The sequence below is a fragment of the Primulina huaijiensis genome, chromosome 14 (genome assembly GCF_012295235.1).
Source record: "Primulina huaijiensis isolate GDHJ02 chromosome 14, ASM1229523v2, whole genome shotgun sequence".
Classification (NCBI taxonomy): domain Eukaryota; kingdom Viridiplantae; phylum Streptophyta; class Magnoliopsida; order Lamiales; family Gesneriaceae; genus Primulina; species Primulina huaijiensis.
The window spans coordinates 19239424-19262458 of NC_133319.1; the positions used below are offsets into that span (position 1 = coordinate 19239424).

At 30.7% G+C, this 23035-nt stretch overlaps 1 protein-coding gene across 1 annotated transcript; it reads left to right on the forward strand.

The window, feature by feature from the left end:
- The first annotated feature begins 12638 nt into the window (after positions 1-12638).
- Positions 12639-15093, forward strand: LOC140957389 (probable protein phosphatase 2C 63). The gene is made up of 4 exons (XM_073414621.1): positions 12639-12975; positions 13361-13734; positions 14132-14368; positions 14567-15093. The coding sequence occupies exons 1-4, from the start codon at positions 12729-12731 to the stop codon at positions 14864-14866; spliced, it is 1158 nt and encodes a 385-aa protein (XP_073270722.1). The 5' UTR covers positions 12639-12728; the 3' UTR covers positions 14867-15093.
- The last annotated feature ends 7942 nt before the right edge of the window (positions 15094-23035 follow it).

A 23035-nucleotide genomic window follows, 5' to 3' on the forward strand; every position in this document is an offset into this window, starting at 1 on the left:
AAATTTCGAAAAATACATTTCTTAATATTTTTAAAATAATTATTTTTCTAAATCGTCGATCGGTTCACCATTTTAAAGTCATTTATCCTTCAAAATACCACCATCAATGACGAATGACAATATATTTTGCAGCTTCAGTAGCAAGCTGTCATGTACAGCTACACATGGCACTGCCAACAAGGCAGCGTCCAGTGTCGTTTTTTTTAAATTTTTTTAATTTATTATTATTTATTGAATTTAGACACATATCTTACTAGTAAAATAAGAATATTATATGCAATTTAATTTTCGGAAAAAAGTATAAAGTATCTGATAACTAATTTTTTATTTTATTATGATGAATAAAAAATCGATCTCAAGTAAACGTTCAAAGAATTCGTTTTTGACAATTCACGCGAAGAAATAATTGACAACGCCACAAAACAATAAGTTTGGATAAATTTGATTTTAAAAAATACACGAGGTATAGCAAAGCCAAAGCTTTGGAAAAAAATTCTAGAGATAATTTTTTATAGATAAAATCTCATTAATAATCTTCATAGTAATGTTTAAAATTTGTTTATATGTAAGAAAGGCAACAAATCATGTAAATCTCGAAAACTAGGGTTTCAGCAAATAATTAAGCCTCGCGTGCACGTCGATATCGTGATGTTGCGTGCATGCTACTGATCTTGCATTCACTTGGGCATGTTGGGGCGTGCGGCCGCACGAGGGAGTGCTGTGGCATGATGCTGCACGTGCTCTGCTGCCCTGCATGTGTAATTTATTGCACAGGCGCGCGGGTGCGATTCTAGGATTGTATTCTTGGTCCTCAAATGCTTGGTTGTTCAAAACGATTCCACAAAGTACTTCCTTGAACTCCATGTAATTGCTTGAATATACTAGATACTTCATCTTCAATCACCATCAAGTTGTACAGTCGAGACAACAAAGCTTTTTGAAAACTTTCTGAAACGTTAGCGCGTCATGCCTGATCAAATTCATATCATACTTGTCTTCTTCAAAAAATTTTATCCTCTTCGCTACCTATACAAAAACAAAGTATGTTACTAACACAAAAAATTATATTATTACTATACTTATCTTTCAAATCTAAATCGTAGGCGCTATCATCCACTTGTTCCATCAACCTTAGAAACCACAAATTCATGGTTGTCTTCACCATTTCTTCATCAATTACACCAGATGATAAATAACAATTAACACCAAATGATAATAATAGAATCTCATTAAGCATCACAAAAAATAAATCACGTCTTCTTAGACCTAGTTAAACCCCACAATAAAATCCATACAGATATATGACATTTGCTCATTGGGAATAACAAATAGTTCATGCAAGATATAAGAATCTAGCTTAGATTTCATTTTTCTATATGCGATGCATCTTTCACAATCTCACTCAATATATCTCTTCATATGTAACTATAGTAGAACTTGAAGCATTATATCTTTGGTTCTAGCTACTTCATAGTTACACATCAAACTACAACTATGTGTCTTACTATCAAGTAATTCATGGAATGAATATAGAATGAAAAATATATTCTCTTTAAGCAATTACTCTCTATGGTCATAAAAATTTATATTCAACCATACATTTTTCAATATTATCACCAAACAAATATTAATCATGCAAATAGGACATGATACATGTACTATCAATACAATCTTTTGACACATCATAAGACTGCAAACTTTTATCGCCACTAAAACCTATCAATTCAAGATCTTATGAGAAATCAAAATCAATAATATTTAAACTCAATGCATGCAATTTCTCACCACTCTCACATCCATAAGAATTGGAACAAAAGCTAAATTTAAATCATGTTTCTTAACTACCACATTTGAAACTCTTTTTCCCAAAATCTTGAAAACAAGACAACATAGGATTAAAGCAAGGAAGCAAGACATACCTCATAGTCGTTGCATTGACAACTAATCTTACCCCACTTTGATTGCTTTCAAATTCATATGGATCAACCCATGGTATTCTTCCTTCGTAGACACTCGTTTGCCTCCTCATCATGTTACCTCCACAATCCTGCAAAGAAAGAATAAAAATTCTCATTATCGGACCGGCTATATCATCACAATGTGAATATATCTCTTTGTACAAAGTACTCGAAAGAGTTTACGCAAAATCAAGTCTATCTCATTCTCACTATTTTGAGCCATCGATTTATTTTTCTCGCCTTTTTATTGGACTCATTTTCTTTTTCTTTTCTTGTATTATTTCTATCACATTTGACATATTTTTTTGCTCTTCTCGTTTTTCTTTTCACTAACACTCTTTTTTTGTTTTTCACTTACTTTATGAAATATGAACTGATCCTCAAGAATCTCTTTTAGAGTCAATTGAACAAGAGAAATGCATTGTTCTCCAAAACATGTATGTAAGGGCATCTCCAACCCAACTCCAAGATGGAGTATTTCTTCATTATAGAGAATGGATTCTCCTCCAATCTATCTTTATTTGTCTACTCCATTTTAGAAGAAGGAATAGTAATCCTCTAAAAATGGATGACAACTATTCAAATGGAAGATGGGGTGAAAGATACAAATAATTACAGAATTGTCATTATGAAAATTGCAATATAACCTTTGTAGTTTTATCAAATTTTTTGGCCAATTTTTTAATAATTTCGAATTTTTTTAATTATTTTGAATGTTGAATAATTTTTTTGTCCATTTTATATTTTATATTTTGAATTATTTAATTCTGAAAAATTTATTTTAATTGTTTTATTTTTTTTTCATGAATTAATTATAATTTACAATTTATAATAGTAACGAAATAGAATTAATGAACAATGTAATGACAAAAAAATACATAACATAAGTNGGCCAATTTTTTAATAATTTCGAATTTTTTTAATTATTTTGAATGTTGAATAATTTTTTGGCCACTTTTTTTAATTTCAAATTTTTTAAAATTTTTTAATTTTAAATAATTTTTTTGTCCATTTTATATTTTATATTTTGAATTATTTAATTCTGAAAAATTTATTTTAATTGTTTTATTTTTTTTTCATGAATTAATTATAATTTACAATTTATAATAGTCACGAAATAGAATTAATGAACAATGTAATGACAAAAAAATACATAACATAAGTTATTTGGTAATATTTAAAAGATATGGGTTGAAAAGGAAAGAAATAAAAGAAATAGAGTATTTCTTAATATTTAAAGGAAATGGGTTGAAAATAAAATAAATGAAAGAAATAGAGTATTTGGTAATATTTAGAGGATATGAGTTGGAGAAGGTTTTTTGTTTTTATTGATCATGAATCTCTATTTTAGAAGATAGAGGATGAAAAATAGAGGATATGGGTTGAAGATGGCCTAACAAACTTTCACTTTGTCTACTCTCTTCCTCCATACATACATAATAGGAACTTTTTCACCACATAATGATTGACACTCCATCGCATGTTGTTCAACACTCGCATCTACAATCATTTCGGTAAGGAATCTATCCAACAAAAAATTAATCTTTCAAAGTGGTAAATTTTACAATCACTACAACAAAAATCTTATTTAACAACACATCAAAGACAACGGTTTTAACAAAAACCGTTGTTTTTTTACTTTTAACAACGGTTTTAACAAAAACCGTTATCGTAGCCTAAAAAAATCCGCTCAAAGACAACAGTTTCTTTAAAACCGTTGTCTTTGATATATCTACGACAACGGTTTTTAAAAACCGTTGTCTATGAGCGTTTTTTTTTCCTACGACAACGTTTTTTAAAAACCGTTGTCTATGAGCGTTTTTTTTTTGGACTACGACAACGGTTTTTAAACTGTTGTCGTATAAGGGTTTTTCTTCAAGCTACGACAACGGTTTGTAAAAAACTGTTGTCTTTCAACTGGTTTTTCTACAAATTTTGTTGTCAATATTAGATTTCGCGACGACCTAAGTAAAATCTGTCGCTAAATTTAGCGACGGTTATACTATACCGTCACTAATTTAAATATTGCGACGGTTTATGTATACCCATCGCTAAAATTTGCGACGGTTTAAAGTAAAACTGTCGCCGATGTAGGTATAGCGACAGTTTTCCAAAAACTGTCGCTAACTTTAGCGACGGTTTCTGTATAACCATCGCTACATTTAGCGACGGTTACTTAAAACCGTCGCCGATGTAGATATAGTGACGGTTTTCCAAATACGGTCGCTACATTTAGCGACGGTTCTTGTATAACCGTCGCTAAATTTAGCGACAGTTTTATTAAACCGTCGCCGATCTATAATAAGCGACGGTTTATATTTAACCGTCGCTAACTAAAGCGACAGTTCTTATAAAAGCGTCGCTAATTTTAAATCGGCGACAGTTGAAAAAATAACTGTCGCTAATTGCGACGGTTNAATTTTTTTTTATTTTACTGACAAAAATAGCGACGGAAAGCATAAAACACCGTCGCTAATATTAGCGACGAAATTGAATTAATACCGTCGCTAAATTTAGCGACGGTGTATAAAACCGTCGCTCTTTAGCGACTATTTTAATTACGACCGTCGCTAATTTTAGCGACGGGTAACGATGATTTCCGTCGTAAATTTATTTGCGACGGTTGTTTAAAAACCGTCGCAAATTGTAACTACAACAACACTCTAAAACCGTTGTCTTTTAGCGAATTCTTTAACCACATGACCTTTAACAACGGTTTTGTATACCTACGACAACGGTTTTTCACCGTCATCTTTAGACGTCTACGACAACGGTTTTTCACCGTTGTCTTTGAGCACACCCTTTAACCACAGGGCTTCTAACAACGGTTTTAAAAGGCCTACAACAACGGAGAAAAACCGTTGTCGTAGGCCTTTTTTCTTGTAGTGAAATTTACAAACAAAAATTTCTCTAAAAGTCAACGTAAAATTTGTTACCAATTGTTGTCAACATTTTATAATAGCTGAACAAGAAGATTTTGTTGAATTTACTAGTGCTATTGAACCTAATTTTCACAATATTTATAGGCACATACTTAAGAAATAATGTTTTGATATACATAAAGAATATAAAAAAATACTAAATAACATCTTTCAAATATTTCTTGTAGAGTTGGTTTGACAACTAATATTTGGACTAATTTGAAATATGAATCTTATCTTGTTGTTACATGTCATGAGATTGATGAAACTTGGACTATGAAAAAAATTTAGTGTTATATCATTTAGAATCGTCATACAGTGCATACATTGTAGCTAGATATGGTTTAAATGCTATTAAGATTTATGGCATACAAAATAAAATAATGTTGATCACATTAGATAATGTGTTTTTCAATATTCTTGAGTCTAAATATCTTAAAGATTCGGTAAAATCGATTTTAGATGATAAATTGCTTCATATTAGATGTCCATGTCATATTATCAATTTATGTATTAAATGTGCATTTGATGAACATATGTTTACTGTAATAGAAAAATTCAAAGTATGTGATAAATTATTACGTGAAAGAACACATGGATGTGACTGAAAAAACTAGTCGAATCAAACAAGATTAAATTTAAAAATTTCTTCTTCATGTTGAAACTAGATGAAATTCTTTATATCACTTGCTTAATACTTTGTTATGTTTTCTAGATTTAGTTACTTCATAGTACAATAATATTGTGGTATAGTCTTTAATGTTGACCGGAGATGATCGAAATATTTTGAGTAAATGTGTTTCTTTGATAGAAATTTTTGAAAAAACAACTGAGAAATTTTTTGACATTAACTGCACTACTTCAACCATGTTTCTACCTTTGTTTTTCAATATGCTTTATAAATTTATTTAATATCGTGATAATTATGTTGTGGGTGATTTTGTTTTAAATATGGAAAGCAAATTTTTAAAATATTGGGAGAATATCCTAATCGTGTATAGTTTAGCAACGTTACTTGATCCTAATCAAATTCAAGGTGGGTTAGACGTGTTTTTTGAGTATTATGCTAAATTTCTTCGGAAGAATGTTGATGATCAAAATAAGTGAATCATGCATCCTATCTAAGAATTGTTTGATTTGTATGCTAGTGATCAAAGTGAACCGAGTATGCAGCCGGAGGAGTGGCCGACAGATAAAAGAAAAAGTGGAGCACTCAACTTCTTTCAAAGTTTGAAATGACAAAAGTTCAAAAAAAAATCAGTGAGAACAACAAATTTCAATGAGATCTAAATTTGTCTAAGCCAATATATTGATACTACAAATAATTTTGATGATTTTGATTGGTGGAAAGTAAATTCTCAACTTTATCCTGTGTTAGCGGTAATTGCAAGAAATGTCCTACCCATTCAAAGTTCAAGTTTTGCTTCCAAATCAACATTTTCAACATATGGAAGAATCATTGGTGAACAAAGAACTAATTTAAAGCTAGAAACATTTAGCATGCTAACATGCCTACAAGATTGGTTTGCATTCGGGAAAAAATAGAACTTCTGGAACGATTGACGAATTTCAAATCTCAAATTCCGACGAAGATCCGGAGTATTCAAAATATATTTTAATGAATTGTAATGAATTGTAGATATTCAATTATAAAATAAATATTTAATTTATTTTATTTTTATGATTAGTCAGTATTGTTTCAACTCAAAATATTGAATAAAAATATCCATTAATTAAAGTGATTTTATATTAAAAAGTAATAATAGTCGGACCCGGAACTAGTTCGAACCTGAACGGATCCCATGAACCGATAAGAATGCCTAATTTCTACTGCTCTTATCACAACACTTATCATCATCTCAATCCAGACATGATTATATATATACCTATCAACTCTTCCCGCTCTTCTATCGACATCAACTTGTATATACCTAAGGTCTAAACTCTTTCTCCCTCATTCTCCTTAATTCTCTCAACTTGTATATACCTAAGGTCTAAATTCTTTCTCCCTCATTCTCCTTAATTCTCCACTTAATGTTTGAAATTGACGATCGTTAGCCATATTTTACCTGCGAGAAAAGTTAGTATAAACACACTAATATGTATCTCACTCAAATTCTCACGAGTTACTCCAAGAAAAATCACTTGTTTTTTTATCCTCGTTACAAATACCTCACAAGCTTTTTTTATCCTCAATAACTCTCCACTCAAGTGTTTCACTCAAATCTAAGAATTTTCTTAAAGGTACTTAGGTTTTGTAGCTTGTGTGCATCAAACTTTACAAGTTCAAAATTCACGAAACTTAAAAACTGACTCACTCGGACTGGACAAAAACAATTGAATTGAAAGACTCTCTCTAATAACGTGAATATGACTCAAAACCAGAAGATAATTTTTCAATTCTAAGATGCAAACTCAAAGAGAATTTTAATCTATTTTCTTCTTTCTTTCTTTCTTTTTTTTTTTTTCAAATTTTGATTCTCTTATTTGTGATCGATTTTTTTGTACACTTTTTTTTACTTGCACGACAAGATACGAAGAAACTTGTGTGACAACAGAAACAACGAAGAAAGACTTAAAAATTTGAGAATCACAAGATTCATGAACATCAGAAGACTAGAATTCAAGATTCGTTAATAGAAATCTTGCGACACAAGAAAATAAAGAACGCCAACAAAAAGACGAAGAACATACTCGATAAATAAAAAAAGATAACTTACTTGAATCAAAGGAACCTAAACTCTGATATCAAATGATATGTGATTTCTTGTGAACTTGAAAAGCAAACTCGAATATTTGAAAGAGAACAAGCCCTCAATTCAAGAACGTAACGAATCTTTTATATTTGAAACAAGTGTATTGTGATATTCATCCCTAAACTATGAAATTTAACAACAAATAACACAAAATAACAATCGATCTCAAGTGAACTTTCAAAGCACTCGTCTTTGATACTCCGTATGAAGAAACGATTGACAAACACCACAAAACAAGAAGCTTTGATAAGTTTGATTTTGAGAAAACATATTATATGTAGCTCAAAGCTTTGGACGTACGAAGATTACTCTTTATACCCTTTTATCGATGAAGATGGTTGGTGTTGAAATTTTGATCCCAACAATATTCACATGGAAATTGTCTTTGGCATAAAATCAGTCATCGCCGACGGTGATTAAAATAATATAACTTTATTGTCACAATCAATTTAAATAATTTAATATATAATGTATTTAAGCATTAGCCAGTGAAGTTTTCACTGGGAACACTCGACTTTCGTTCCTTTGTCCCTTTCCCTTGATTGACATATTATAATATAAGACACAAAATTTGAAATAAACATTAGTATATGAGGTAGGCATGAAATGTTAAACCCAAGAGACTATCCCTAGATAACCCTCCGCAACTCTGATCTTTCTCTGGATAGTTTGAAAAATTTTAAAAAAATTCCGAGCAAACAAAACCGAATTAATTTTTTTTATCGAGACCGAGAAAATTATCATTCTCATAAAATTGACTTGTGAAAGCGTCTCACATTGATTTTTGTGTTTACTAGATACTTTGATGCTAACTTGCGAAGGTAATTAAGATATTGTATTTTGATAATAAACCTCACCTCGACACTAATTGAATATAGTAGCTCATAAAAAAATTTAAATACATTTAGAGAAAAAATCGATTATTTCGTTTTATTTGTTTTTTAAACAAAAAAAAAAACAAAATGGAATTGAATAAATGGAAATAATCGATTTTTCACAAAATAACAACCAATTTTTCTGAGATTATAGAATCGAAATTTCAAATTAATTCGATTTTATCAGTTATTTCGTTGTAGCAAAAATTTTACTCATGTTTAATAATAATCAAATGAATTGATCAATAATTTTAATTCTACGAATCTTTCTATATTGAATCATCCGAGGTTGTCTTTGGATTTAAGAGATTATTTGAAGGAAGAATTTGAAATTAATCTATATTAAGATGAATTTGAAATTCATCGCAATGACTCAATAATAAATAGTTGGTTTTGAAATTTTATTTTCAAGTAGATTTAAGTAAATAAACTAATGAATTTGTTATTATAAATTTAAAATCCTTATTTTCAACAAATCCATCAATGCATTTACACGACGATGAGTGCCTCAGTGGGATCATCGTTAAACACGAAATTTAATTAGAACTTGGATTTTATTAATTCTTGGCTTAAATTTGTGTGAGTTTGATGAGGAAGTCCCGAATTTTTATATTCACAAGAGATTAAATATAGCATTATACAAAGTTTAATATATTTGGATGTTCCCAATTTTGAGTGTCAGACATGCTATCTTTGTTTTTTTGTTTTTTTGTTTTTTCAATTTTACGTTAAGCTGAGATGTATAATGTGGTAATAATTTTTTTATTATTATTATAGAAAAACGATAAAAATTGCAAAACAAATAGCTAAAATACCCAAAAATCGAATGATGCATGGCTAATTCTCAATGTTGACATAGTAAAATATCAAAATTACAAAGTGATAAATATATAAGACTAATTTTAATTTTTTTTTTCATACTTAACCCCGATCTTTTTCCGATATTAATGAAAAAGAATTATTAAATACTCTTTTACATTTGGTATTTTACTTCCCAATTAAGTTTCTCAAAAGAAAAAAAAAAGTAGAGAACTTGTCAAATATTATTGCCATTTCATTGTCCATTTAAAAGAATAAAATGTCAATTGTAATTTAACTTTAAACATTTGTCTCTCTCCTTTGGTGTTTTTAATAAGAGTAGGTCTCTTAATTTTGAGACGATCTCACGAATCTTTATATGTGAGATGGGTCTATCTTACCAATATTCAAAATAAAAAGTAATACTCTTAGCATAAAAAATAATATTTTTTTATGGATTACACAATTAAGATATATGTCTTACAAAATACGACCCGTGAACCTATCTCACACAAGTTTTTGTCATTTAATAATGTCCCAATTCTCTGGTTTTTTTTTCCTAAAGAAAAAAATCATTCATGGTATTGTGTTATCTAGTGCCTATAATCCACTTTAAAATTCACAAAAACAAGAATATGGTAACAAATATGTGAATCAAATAAAAAAAGATTGTGGTTCTTTTTATTTAGAAAACAAGAAAACCTCATCCAAATGGCAAAGATCCGAGTCACGTCCATGTAGGTTACCATAGAAAAAAAAAACAAGTTTTATCTAGACATCATCGTATTTTATTTATTTTCAAACTTTAAATATTTTTTTATTCAAATAAAAATTAAGAACCCACCCTCCAAAATTTAACCTTTTACAGTAATCTCATTATTATTATAATATGCAAGATTGACTGTGAGTGCTACCTCAATTGGATTTTACAAAAATACGCTTATAAAATCATAAGGCAAAAACTTGTGTGAGACGGTTTCACAGGTTGTATTTTGTGAGATAGATATCTTATTTGGTTCATCCATGAAAAAGCATTACTTTTTATGCTAAGAGTATTAATTTTTATTGTGAATATCGGTAGGGTTTACCCGTCTCACAGATAAAGATTCGTGAGATCGTCTCACAAGAGACCTGCTCAAATTATAACTACTTGCGATCTCTTAAAAACCAAATAATTTATTTTTCAAAAACATTTTATTAAATAATTAAAACCCATAATCTTTTTTAAAAAAAATTAAGACACAAAAATCATTGATTAAATAAAAACCAAAAAATATTTAAGTATATATAATTTTATGTAAAGATTTACTGTCCTGCTACGCACACAAATATGGTATAATTAACCCTTATTTTTCTATATTTGTCAAACAAATATTGTATATAATTGAAATCATTATACCAAACATATTCTTGTAACAAGAAATCATACAATAAACGTTAATTCAAAACAAAAACTTCTACGGTTGTTTTTCTCCGATGAAATTTTAATCATTGAATAATGAACATATAATATCAGTTTTCATTCATATATGAGAAACTCACGTGATCTAACGAAGTATGAACAGAATTGTTCCTTATCCATTTATACACACCATAGTCATTGTTAATGCTCTTTTCTGTTCAAGTCAAGCTTCAGCAAGTCTCAATATGAATTATGAACCATTTCGTTCCTTTTTCCAAAACGTGTTTCGAGGGTTATCGTGAAAAACGCACTTCTACTATCTTTATTGGTGACCTTGACCAAATATTAATATTAATATTAAATTAAAAATAAAGATTGATAAATAATTTCATATTATTTTAGGTAGAGATTGCAACAGAACGGGACGACGCGGAAACGTGGGGTTTGCCATCCTCGCCCCTATACCTGTCTCAAGAATGGTAATGGGGCTGGGCGTCCAGCGGGGTTTATTTCATCATACTCATGTGGACATTGTCTCCGTGATAAGATGGATGGTCAAGATTTGTCCATGCATATATAGGACCTACTTTTTTTTTGGAAATTGTATGTGTGGCAAGATCTTACTCGTTGAAATGAAGTGAGGGTAGTGCCCACATAGGTAGGATCTTATCTACCGTTCAAGGATGTAATTCACATCCCAAACTATTTCGGAGATTCAAAAAAATCATCGAACCCAAAAATTAATATTCAAACCTGTCCTCTTTCGAACTTTCACTGCAAGGCCTTGAACTCGCGTGGAAAATTGCCAATCTCTGCCTTTAAAATAGGGGTGTTCATCGGTCGGTTCGGTTCTTACCCGTCCCAAAACAGTTCGATTATTTCGGTCGATTAATTCGGTTTTGGTATAATTATTTAAATTAATAATATAAATATATTGTAAAATATAATATGTTAATTTTTTACATGATTTTTTCGTAAAATATTTAAATATAAGGTCTAAATTAATTAAACAAACAACAATCAACTAAAAATTATTCAAAATGGTTTTTCATTCACTAAATATCATATCAAAATATATAATATAAATAAAAATATAAACAAAATTATTAATTTAATAAAATTTCGGCTTTTTCGGTTTTGACATATATAATCCGAAACCGAACCGAATAAACTTCGGNTAATAAAATTTCGGCTTTTTCGGTTTTGACATATATAATCCGAAACTGAACCGAATAAACTTCGGTTTTAACATTTATATCCGAATTACAAAATTCGACTTTCGATTTTTTCGATTTTATTCAAAGTTTGAACTCCCCTAATTTAAAGTATTCATATTATATACGTAGTGATGGAATTCCAACTTTTTATTTCTTTGGAAATTCGCATTAATTCACGCTTTCGGCAAGAATATGGATATAGTATTGTAAGTAATATACTAATATCTACAAGAAATCAACCTTTGTAAGAAAGCTTCAAAATTATGTAAAAAGCTTTAAAAAAAATTGCACCATATAATAATTTTATATCCATAATTTATAAATAAGAACTTTATGATAAGATTGAAAGCTATAATCATAACTTTAAAAGCTTTTCACTTTAATGCATATTTCAATTATTTTTGACATATAATTTAATCATTTTTATAAGAATTTCTAACAATTAATTAGAATAATTTATTACACATGACATTTTTTGTTATTTAAATATTTATGATAGGATCTTCATTTATATATAAATCAAATTAATTATAAAAAAAATTATACAAATACTTTACGCGTGTCAAAAGTGACTTATAAATATAAAGAGATTATATTGGTAAAAATAAATAATACAGAGGATTATAAAGAGAGCTCAAAGAGAAATCGCGTAGCGCAAAATTTTTTTCTCCCTTGTTCTTTACGCGGTTCCCCCCCTTTATATACCCACCATCGAAACAATTTCCAGCCCCACAAGTTAACTCAAGAAGTGTACAATTCTTTAACTCGTACGCATCGAATTCTTCGCGAACCTTAAAAGGAATGTTGCGATCCTGCTGTTTCCGGTGTTTGGGGTGGCGAAACACCGATGGTTTGATGTGGCATCTGGACCTGAAGGCGCACGCCTCTGGCGACTTCTCGATAGCCGTGGTGCAAGCGAATTCGAGTCTGGAGGATCAGAGCCAGGTGTTTACGTCGCCGTCCGCCACCTACGTTGGAGTTTACGACGGTCATGGTGGGCCGGAGGCTTCCCGCTTCGTCAATCGCCACCTCTTCCCTTATCTCCACAGTAAATTCTTTATCTGAATTATGTTTTGTTATTGTTGTTTTTGTTGATTGAAGATATGGGTTTTTGTTTCTTTCTTTCCTTGTTATTGCATGTCAACATTGTGGTTCAATGAGGGTTTTGTTTTTTGTTTTTAAATGCCTTTTTGTAAATTTACTTGACTTTGATTTTTTCTAGAGTGTGTGTGTGTGTTTTTTTTTATTTTTTCTGCTCTGTTATTTATTATTTTTTGGTTCTTATTCTTTTGATGGAAAATTAAGTTGGTATTTGATTGTGTTGTGTATAAAAGGTTTTGGACTTGTGATTGAATTTGCCGTGCAAGATGATAAGTTTAAAACGAAGTTGTTTGTTTTACTCTCCATTCTGTGTGTTTTTGGATATTTTGTAGAATTTGCCTCGGAGCAAGGGGGGTTGTCAGCAGATGTAATAAAGAAGGCTTTTAGCGCAACCGAGGAAGATTTTACTCGCTTAGTTAAGCGATCATTGCCACTCAAGCCACAGATTGCTTCGGTGGGATCTTGTTGCCTTGTTGGTGCAATTTCAGATGGTGAATTATATGTTGCAAACTTGGGAGATTCAAGAGCTGTTCTTGGTAGGAGGGGATTCGATGGAGAGTATAATTCGGTTGTTGCAGAACGATTGTCGACCGATCATAATGTGTCTTGTGAGAATGTGAGAAGAGAGGTCGAAGCTTCTCATCCCGATGATTCACCTATTGTTGTTTATTACCGAGGAGTTTGGAGAATCAAGGGTATAATTCAGGTAATCCTTACATCTACTGATATCATTGAAGTTGCCCTTAAAAATGCATTGGAATGTAGAATCTAGATTTCTTTAATGTGTTCAATGATAGCTTTGGACTTTCTCATTATATTGTTCGAGTCAAATCCATTTCGAGAAAATCTAAAACAAGCTTTAGTTATATTAAGTGTATGAAAAATCTCAACCAAGCCGATATCGTGCCAATGGTTTTTGAGAATCGGCATCGACCCAAAATTGCTCGTGTTTAAAGGGATTTGTCTTGGCTACTCTTCCAAGAATCAAATACACTGTCTTGTTAGATGTACTTCTTTTTGTATTATTTCATATTTGATCTCATTTTTAGCACATTGTCTCATAAAAGCTAATAGGTTCCTATTGATTTTTATCTGTTCTCCAGGTGTCGAGATCTATTGGCGACATTTATTTGAAGAAACCCGAGTTTCACAGAGATCCAAATTTCCAACAATGTGGAACTCTTGTTCCCATGAAACGACCGCTGTTGTCTGCTGTACCTTCCATCTTGACGAGGAAGCTTAAACCACAAGATTTGTTCTTAATATTCGCCTCCGATGGTCTCTGGGAACATCTCACTGACGACGCGGCAGTTCAGTTAGTATCAAAATACCCAAGAACGGTAAGTATCACTCTTCTCAAACCATAGCATGGACACATTTGATTAGCTTTTTCCGGTCGAATTCAATCAATTCGTATTGAACATGAAATCTCAAATGTTCCATTCATTTTTTTTGCCATTGTTTTTTAAGTTTGTCATTGCATTGGATAAATGGAAAAACACTAAACGAGCGTGACTTGCTTTCACTTTATATCACAGGGCATCGCGAGAAGATTAGTGGCAGCTGCTATTCGAGAAGCAGCTAAGAAGAGAGAAAAGAGATACAAAGATATAAAGAAAATCGAGAAAGGGGCCCGGAGGTATTTTCATGATGACATAACCGTTATCGTTATTTATCTCGATAATCACAAACCGTCCAATTCCAAGAACAAACGTAGTACCATGGGCTGCACCACTGCCCCTGTCGATATCTTTTCTTACAATTCAGACGAAGCAAAGGAAAGTTCCGGCGACAAGTTTCTTTCCAGCGAGGAGGCACCATTGAGCATAACATATTGACAGTTTTACAAAAGAATTAGTTGATATTTGTATACAGGTTTGGTGTAGATAAAGTCATGAAGGCTGGGTAACCTTCGGAAAGAGAGAATTTTGTAAAGTAGGTTCTAACCGAAGGTCAACTCTAGTTTTGTTCTTTGATTGACATTTATTGGCTTAGTTTTTGTTATCGGAGGGTTTCCGATAATTGAAATTTGATTGTTTCATATATTTTGGTAAATCTGTTTATAAATCGTTTGCTACTTACTTTTCATATGTTCACAGTTCTAAAACCAACTGATTCCACTATTTTTTACATCTCAACTAAGGGCGTAAACGAATTAAAATTAAGGTTTGAATTAGGCTCTAATTAGTTATTTTCGAGTTCGGAGCGCGAGTTCGAGCTCCACTCGACACTCGAAAATTTTAAAAAAATTTGCCTTGAATTTGGTTCGAACTCGAGGTCGAGCTTGGCTCGAAAAATTTGAATATGTTCTTGAACTGCTCGAAGATAAATACTCGAACGACTCAAAATTTTTTTGTTTAATATATATAATTATATTATATTAATAAAATATTAAAGTTAAACGAATTATCTAACAAAATAATTTGAATTTGAGTTCGGCTCGAATTCAATAAGCTCGAATACGAATCAGCTATTTTTGAAGTCGAATCGAAAAACTCGCGAACCGACTAGATTCGTTTACATCCCTTAACTTCAACCAATGTCGTACATAGGGATGGCAATTTTCCCCGCGGGGAAAACCCCAAACCCGCCCCGATAATCGTTTGATCTTTTGTATTTATTGGAACTATGGATATTTTTGTTTTTGAGAATATTGAACTATGGATTATTAGTGTTATGTAAGTTTTATGTATGTCATTGAATTTTTGTATCAATACTTTTTAAGTCAAATTAAAAAAATTTATACTTAAAATTTCATTTAAAAAAAAGAAAGAAATTCAAGAGGAGACGGGGATCCCCATCCCCGCTGGGTCCGAGATGGGGATTCCCCAATTTGGGATAGGGGTGGGGATGGGCGCAGGGATATAAATCGGGGCGGGGTTATTATTATTGATATGATCATCCATAATAAGAACCCAAACCATCGGGTCATGGGTTTACTCCGAGACATTGTCTGCACGAGTAAGGTTGAACAAATTCGGGTCATGGTCCATGATTGGAATATTCCCAAACAGTGATTGGATCTATATTAACCATTCTCTTCCTACCGGCTCAATCGGGCTCGTATTCAGTTCCTGCTTTTGGGCTAGACCCGAATTGTAAAAGGGGCCGTGAAAGACATTGTGCTTTTAATTTATTTTATTTTCATTTAAACAAATAAAAGTTTCTATTTTCATAAATATATAGATATTTATATTTTCTCGATTGATTTTATTAAATATTATTCAAAATTAAGTATTATCAAAAAACTAAATCAGTAAATTTTAAGAACCTGGAACAAGAAAATTGATATTGGTAAAGTTTATGCCCAATGTCGGACCAGGATTGTCACCATAAAGCTGTTGGGCTTGGGCTTCTTGTACATATCATGAAAAATAATGGCCCAAATTAATACTATGATCCAACTCTTTTTTCTTTTCCTCTTTTTTTTTTTTTTAAAAAAACTCTTTTTTCTTTTAGTAGAGTGAAATCATATTTATATACAAATTTTGATATAGAATAGATCTGAGTTACAAAACAATCTGAAGGAGAAATGTTTTGTCTATCATAAGAATTTAACCATAATTTTTGTCTCTATAATTTAAATTTCTTAAATATAGAGTAAACCGTCTTATAACATTCACGCACGATTACACACACATCGTTATAAAGATCAATCCTGGCAACGAGAAAAGAGCCTCGATCATTCGAATATAGGATGTTATTGCTGGTTCGAGCTCCTCCTATACGCACTAAACAAGAAGCATACATGTCTTTCTTCGTCGAGATTAGGTTAGTGTTTCTTGTCTTGAATCAAGTGAGACCCTAGACCTGCATATCTTCTTAGGGAGCACTCCATGTATTGGAGATCCAATGTTCTACCTTCGTCCACCCTCGGTGTATTATAAAAAAGTTGTGCATGAAATATAATAGTTTTGAAATGGGACACATACCCATGCCTTCATTCATGGACATAAATACAGTCCTTGTTTGGCCCCCCTCTTTTTCCAAAATTATTAACTATAAATAGCCCCGACCCCTCAATATTTTATCTTATTTACAATAATATATCATGTTATGTAATTTATATCTATACTATTCTATACTATATTATTAAGTTTGAGACTCTTAGAGTAACTACTTTAGAGGACATCAAAATATATAATTCCATAATAATCATTCTTACCCTACTAAAAACATCTTCAAGTCACTCCATATTTTACATAAAAAAATCTAAACAAACTTTTTTTTTAAATCGAACAATTCTTCTAAATTGAAAATAATTTCGTGTTAATTTTTTAGTATTATTTGATCAAATTAATAATAATAATAATAACAAACTGAAAATAGTATTATCTGAAATTGTAACGGTCAAATTCACCTTGCTGGACATTTTTCCAAGCTTAAACTGGTCGTTCAGCAGTTTGAACTGGTCAACGGTTGGTCATCGGTTGGAACTGGTGTGCTGAGACTGATTTCAGTTTGTGCAAAACCAGTAGCTTCATCATCATTTATCAACATTTTAAGCTTCGATTCAGACTTTGACTTCTGAAGAAAATGATTTGTAGATCATCGTCTTATTTTTCCAACGCATACTGAATCGTTTCATTCTAATAAATGAGCTGAGAGATATGATCAAAATACCGCAACTGCTCATACCCAACTGATTGCTATTTTCGTGCGATCAGTTTGGTCATTCAGCGAATGGTTTGGCCTAGATAACATCTCATTTTGCCTAACTGATGTGAAATAAAACTTGATCCAAATTGAGTTTTATGATCGATCATGTTGGGGGATTGTTATCATCAAAACACCGAAACTCGTCAGAAATTCAGTTTGACTAAACTCAGTTTCAGTTTCCTTCTTGTGTTAATAACTTCACACTTGAGTAAATATGTTAGAAACATAGTAACAAGTTTTGTTAACTTCAAAATCAAGATTGCGAACATGAAATGTTTCAATAGAGACACCCTTACAACATATACAACTCGTGAAGAAATCATGTCTTTTATCGATAATGTCTTCTAACCGTCTGGATCATGTGTGGCAATAAAATCGTTTGCTCGACTTTGTATGATATTTTTCCCTAAACAAATATATGTGGGTACGACGATTTCAGATTCGGTTCGAATTAAAGCACGAGTTCGAGTTGGGCTTGAAAGATTCGAACTTGTTCGAGAACTGTTCGAATTATTTCTCGAAAATAAGTATTTGAAAGGCTCAAAATTTATTTATTAAATATATAATACTATTATATTATATTAATAAAATATTAAAGATCATGAGTTGCTATTGAACTATCGAAAAAAATAATCTTGACTCAAGTTTGGCTCGAAAAAGTTCAAACATTTTTTAGTTCGGCTCGAATTAGATGATTTCAAATACAAATCAAATATTTTTCGAATCGGCGAGAGCCCCAAAGAGTGATGATATATTAGTTTTTATGTGGCCCAAATATATTATTTATGATTTTATTATATATAATGTAAGATATTTTTTAAATTCAAAGTCTTTCAATTTTTTCCTATTCTATTTATAAAGAATTTATAATTATGAAAATTTTCATTAAAATATTTTAATTAATTATTAGTGATCTCTCTGTATATTATCTGAACATATAAATAATATAATATTTTTATAACTGAAAAAAAAAAATTCGAACATCTTGACTATCAAACTTTATAATAGTTTTTCCTCCAAAACAACAAAATGCCTAATATTTAATTGATTATTTAAAACATTTTTTCTAGGGTATTTGATTGAATTACATATATTATGAACATAAATGTAATTTTTGGGTATTTTAGTTTATATTCTACATTGTTTGTTGCTTTTAAAAAATATATATTTATTAAAATATATGAGACTATTTGCAGGTATGGAAAGTCACCATAGTAGGGGTGATATATCGTACCATATTGTACCAAAAATTATATAATGTATATCGTAACGAAAATCACGGTATACAAAAATTCATATTGATACCATAATCGATACTGTATCGAAATTTTCGGTATACTGAAAATCGATATATTGAAATTTCGGTACGTATAACTAGCATACCGATTATACCAAATTTGTACATTATACCGAAAATTTCGATACGATATCGGTATAAACCGTTTTATACCGAAAAAACCTTATATTTTATAAATTTATTGTTTTGAAATAATATATATTTTAAAAAATTTAAATTTTTTTCGATATTCCGGTATATACCGAAATTTTCAAATTGCATACAGTTATCGTACCGAAAAATTCGGTATTGTTACCGTACTGTACCGTATTTGGCATTTTTTCGGTACGGTAATCTCGGTATAAAAATTTGGGTATTTTTTCCCGCCCCTACACGATAGTACAAAACTCTCTGCATAAAATCAAGTCTTTGAAACATATATTTTAAAAGAGTATGTCTCGTGGTTTTTTCAGATTTTTATTTCTGAAATGGGTCAATTCTGCTTATATTTATAATAAAAATTAATGTTTTTTCGTGAGTGACCTAAATAAAATATTAGTCTCACAAAATTAACCCGTGAGTTTTTGTGATTTTGAAATCATTGATCACCATTAGTTGTTAAGAAATCTCATGGAAGATCCCACGTTTACAATTTTATCATCTCATGCACCTTCAAGCTCCATGCTAGTTTTTTAAAAAATATATGAAAGTCCAAGAATTAGTCAACATTTGCACGATATTTACAAGGTGTATTTTCTTATAAACTTCATTAATTAATAAAATATAATTACTAGATTCGGTAAATGTTAATTACTCTTGCTCAATTAATGGGCTGAGCTTAGCATCAATTGTTTATATAATATATATTAAAAAATCCAAAAGATTCTTCAAAAAAAAATTTTAATAATTTTTTTGGAAGACAAAATCCTTACATTTGAAACTTTTTCGACCGTTGTCACCTACTTCCACTAGATTCTCAGATCTATCTCTTTTATATATGTTTGTACTCTTATCTCACATCGATTCTTATGTCGCAACTTAAATCAATTATTTTATACAAAAAATATATATATATATATATATATATATAGAGGTGTGTTTTTTTTACGGGAAATTGGACTTAACTCCCCAGCCGCCGTTTTTTTTTGTGTTCAGTCCCTGGGTACTTTTTTAGTACCACATTTTCACATGAAGTGTACCACATTTCCACATGAAGTGTACCACAAATTGTATGACATAGTACCACAATTTTGTGGGTAGGGAGTGAACCCAAATAAATGTTTTGGTTGGAGATTTTTCACCAACTTCCCCTTTTTTTTACACCGAGAGTTTTACTTCCGGTGTGTTTATATAAGATGGATCGGCTGATTATCTAAGTGTAAAATAAAAAAAATTTGATGTATATTGTATTTTTTTTGTTTTCAAGTGAGATGATCGGTCGTACACAGTAGCAGTCGAGGATGTCATGCCCCAAAACTAGGATAGTCGTTCGTTACCAAAAATTTATAGCATAAGTTCTTGAACACTAAACTTAACCGTACATGAACTCAAAACCAAAATATCATTCATAAATGTAATGTTTTTTTACAATTGAAAATGAAGACAAGGTAAATAAGGGTAAGAGCGAAAGCTTAATAAACTCTAAAAAATTTGGGAATACCAATAAAAACATTACAGAGTTTTGATGCTGAAAATTTTGTGTAAAATTATATTGGTGTTTTTCTGGGTATTTATAGGTGGAGAATTTCGAGAGTCGAAGGTAAAAGTCTTTATGCTTATATCTCAATTATTTTTTAGGATTGAATATTAATTGTTACCTTTGGGTATATATGGGTCTCATTTCATTGAAACTATCTTTTGAATATATAGAAATCACCTCAGGATTTCAAGCATTAGTGGATCGGTTAGTTGATCGAGCAGCAACGAGACATCGCATTCTGAAAGAGAAGTGATTATAATACTTCTGTCATGGTATTGGTGTTTGTTTGAGCTTTAGCTCGGAGTTTTTTTCCCCTTTTGAAAACTAAAATAATTATATAATTAAGATATATATTATACAAAAAGACAAGGGTAGAAGATGAATTTTTAAAAATGTCGGTGCAATGTAATGAAGAATTATAATTTGAGATAATATGTTTGGCACATGGTTCTAACCTTGGTTATTAATAGAATTAGGACGATGGTTTTATTGAGAAATATAGATTAGGGAGGATAATTGAAAATTACAGCAATAAGTCGACATAGAATCAAACACATAGCCAACCTAATTCCTAAGCAACGAGGTTGCAGATGACATTAATTATTATTTTACAAAGTAGCTAATGATCTGTGGCTTTCCTAATTATAAATAAAATGGTATTTAAATTAAATTTATTTTCTAATTAAAATATAAATTTTTCTTTTTACCACAGTTTAGAATTATTAATTGTAATATTATATCTGACTTTTATATAAAAATTAATTAACACCAAAAAATATTTGCCGATGCATGTTACATTCATTCCTAATTGATTATGCCTAAGAGAAAATTGATAATAAAATGATTTATTTACATAAATACAAGAATAGAATCCGAGATATCATTTTGGAGATGGTGATGTAACCTCGTTCAATGAATAATTTTTTTTTCCTTTATGCTATTTTTTTTATTATCATTGTACGCTTTTGTGTTTTTGTTTTAATCGCTTGTAAAAATGGTTATCTATTTTGTGAAATAGACTGATTATTTGATTTTAATACTAGACTTGTTTGTTTATGATTATGTAATTGTGAAACAATGTCAGATGTCTCTCGATCGAGGTCACAGAGCTTGACACGTTTAAAATAATCGGCAAGAGGAGGTCGTCTCATTTCCGAGGCAAAGTTTGTAAGTGTGTGATTTTCCCACCAAATCATATGCTCCAATTAAGTCCCCTATTCGATTTATTTTCTTGAGGACCACCTTTTGATTGAATTATATGAATTAATGCACTAGAATTGAGTGAGGTTCAACTTCTTTTGCAGAGGCCATTTATTGAGAGGATGTCAATCCATCGGGATTTCTCGTTAGATTGAGCCGTCTCTTTCCAAGCCAATCCCCTTTCTTATTTCCACAATAAGGAAGTAAAATTGGGCACGAGTCGTACTTATATTGGTTATGGTCAAATGCGAAGAGAAAAATCAGTAATTTACACTTGTATATTTTCTTAAATGCCAGACAGAATTTCTTGATTGGTTCATCACCGCGAATCGTTGAGTTATCACACGACAAATCAGTAAAAACATCGTCGTAATTTATATACATAAGCTAATGAATTAAGGGTAATCACCAACAAGATTTTGTATCAAGCTAGTTGGAAATGAGTAATTTAAAGTTGATCAGTCTCAGTATTCCAAACGAAAAGAACGAATAGTACTTGTGTGAGATTAAGTGCGAAACAAGAGTAAAACACAACAGTTTGATCAAACGCATCGAAATGACTCGATGCATTTTTTTTAATGAATAATGTTTATTCACTTATTTAACATAGGAGTTACTTATGTCTATACTGAATAATTTCGTATAGCCTAGGAAGAAAATTTAATTGGGGAAGGACGAATATTCATGAATAATGTTCAAAGGTTAAATAATATAAGTGGTGCCAAAGTTGGGTAATGCAAATGTTTTTGTTTATTTATTATTTTATTTATTTTTTTATTTTATGACAATTAATGGTGTTGAAGGTTGGTCTCCTCATTTACTCACCAGTCAATCAATGCTCTAGCATCTTTACTCACACACAAATTAGTGTACCTTACCCTATAAAGAATAATAAAGACTGCCCCTCTCCATGGGGAATTTTGACTTTTCAAGCTACCCTTCGTTACGTGGAAGCTTCCCTACTACACATTCCATCAAATCAATTCATCTCATGTATTTTTTTTAAAAAAAATTATAATTTAAATTTATTTTACACTTATATGAACATCGATGAACTGATATATATTTATTTGATATATGATTTTTTTATTTTTGTCATATCTAATAATTAATATTGTATCATCGATATTCACATAAATCTGCATGATAGATAAATGTTTAACATGTCAAAAC

Coding starts and splice junctions, on each gene's coding strand:
- LOC140957389 (XM_073414621.1), top strand. CDS start 12,729: ATGTTGCGATCCTGCTGTTTCCGGTGTTTGGGGTGGCGAAACACCGAT. Junction 13,735..14,131: donor GAATCAAGGGTATAATTCAG/GTAATCCTTACA, acceptor TCTGTTCTCCAG/GTGTCGAGATCTATTGGCGA. Junction 14,369..14,566: donor TATCAAAATACCCAAGAACG/GTAAGTATCACT, acceptor TTTATATCACAG/GGCATCGCGAGAAGATTAGT.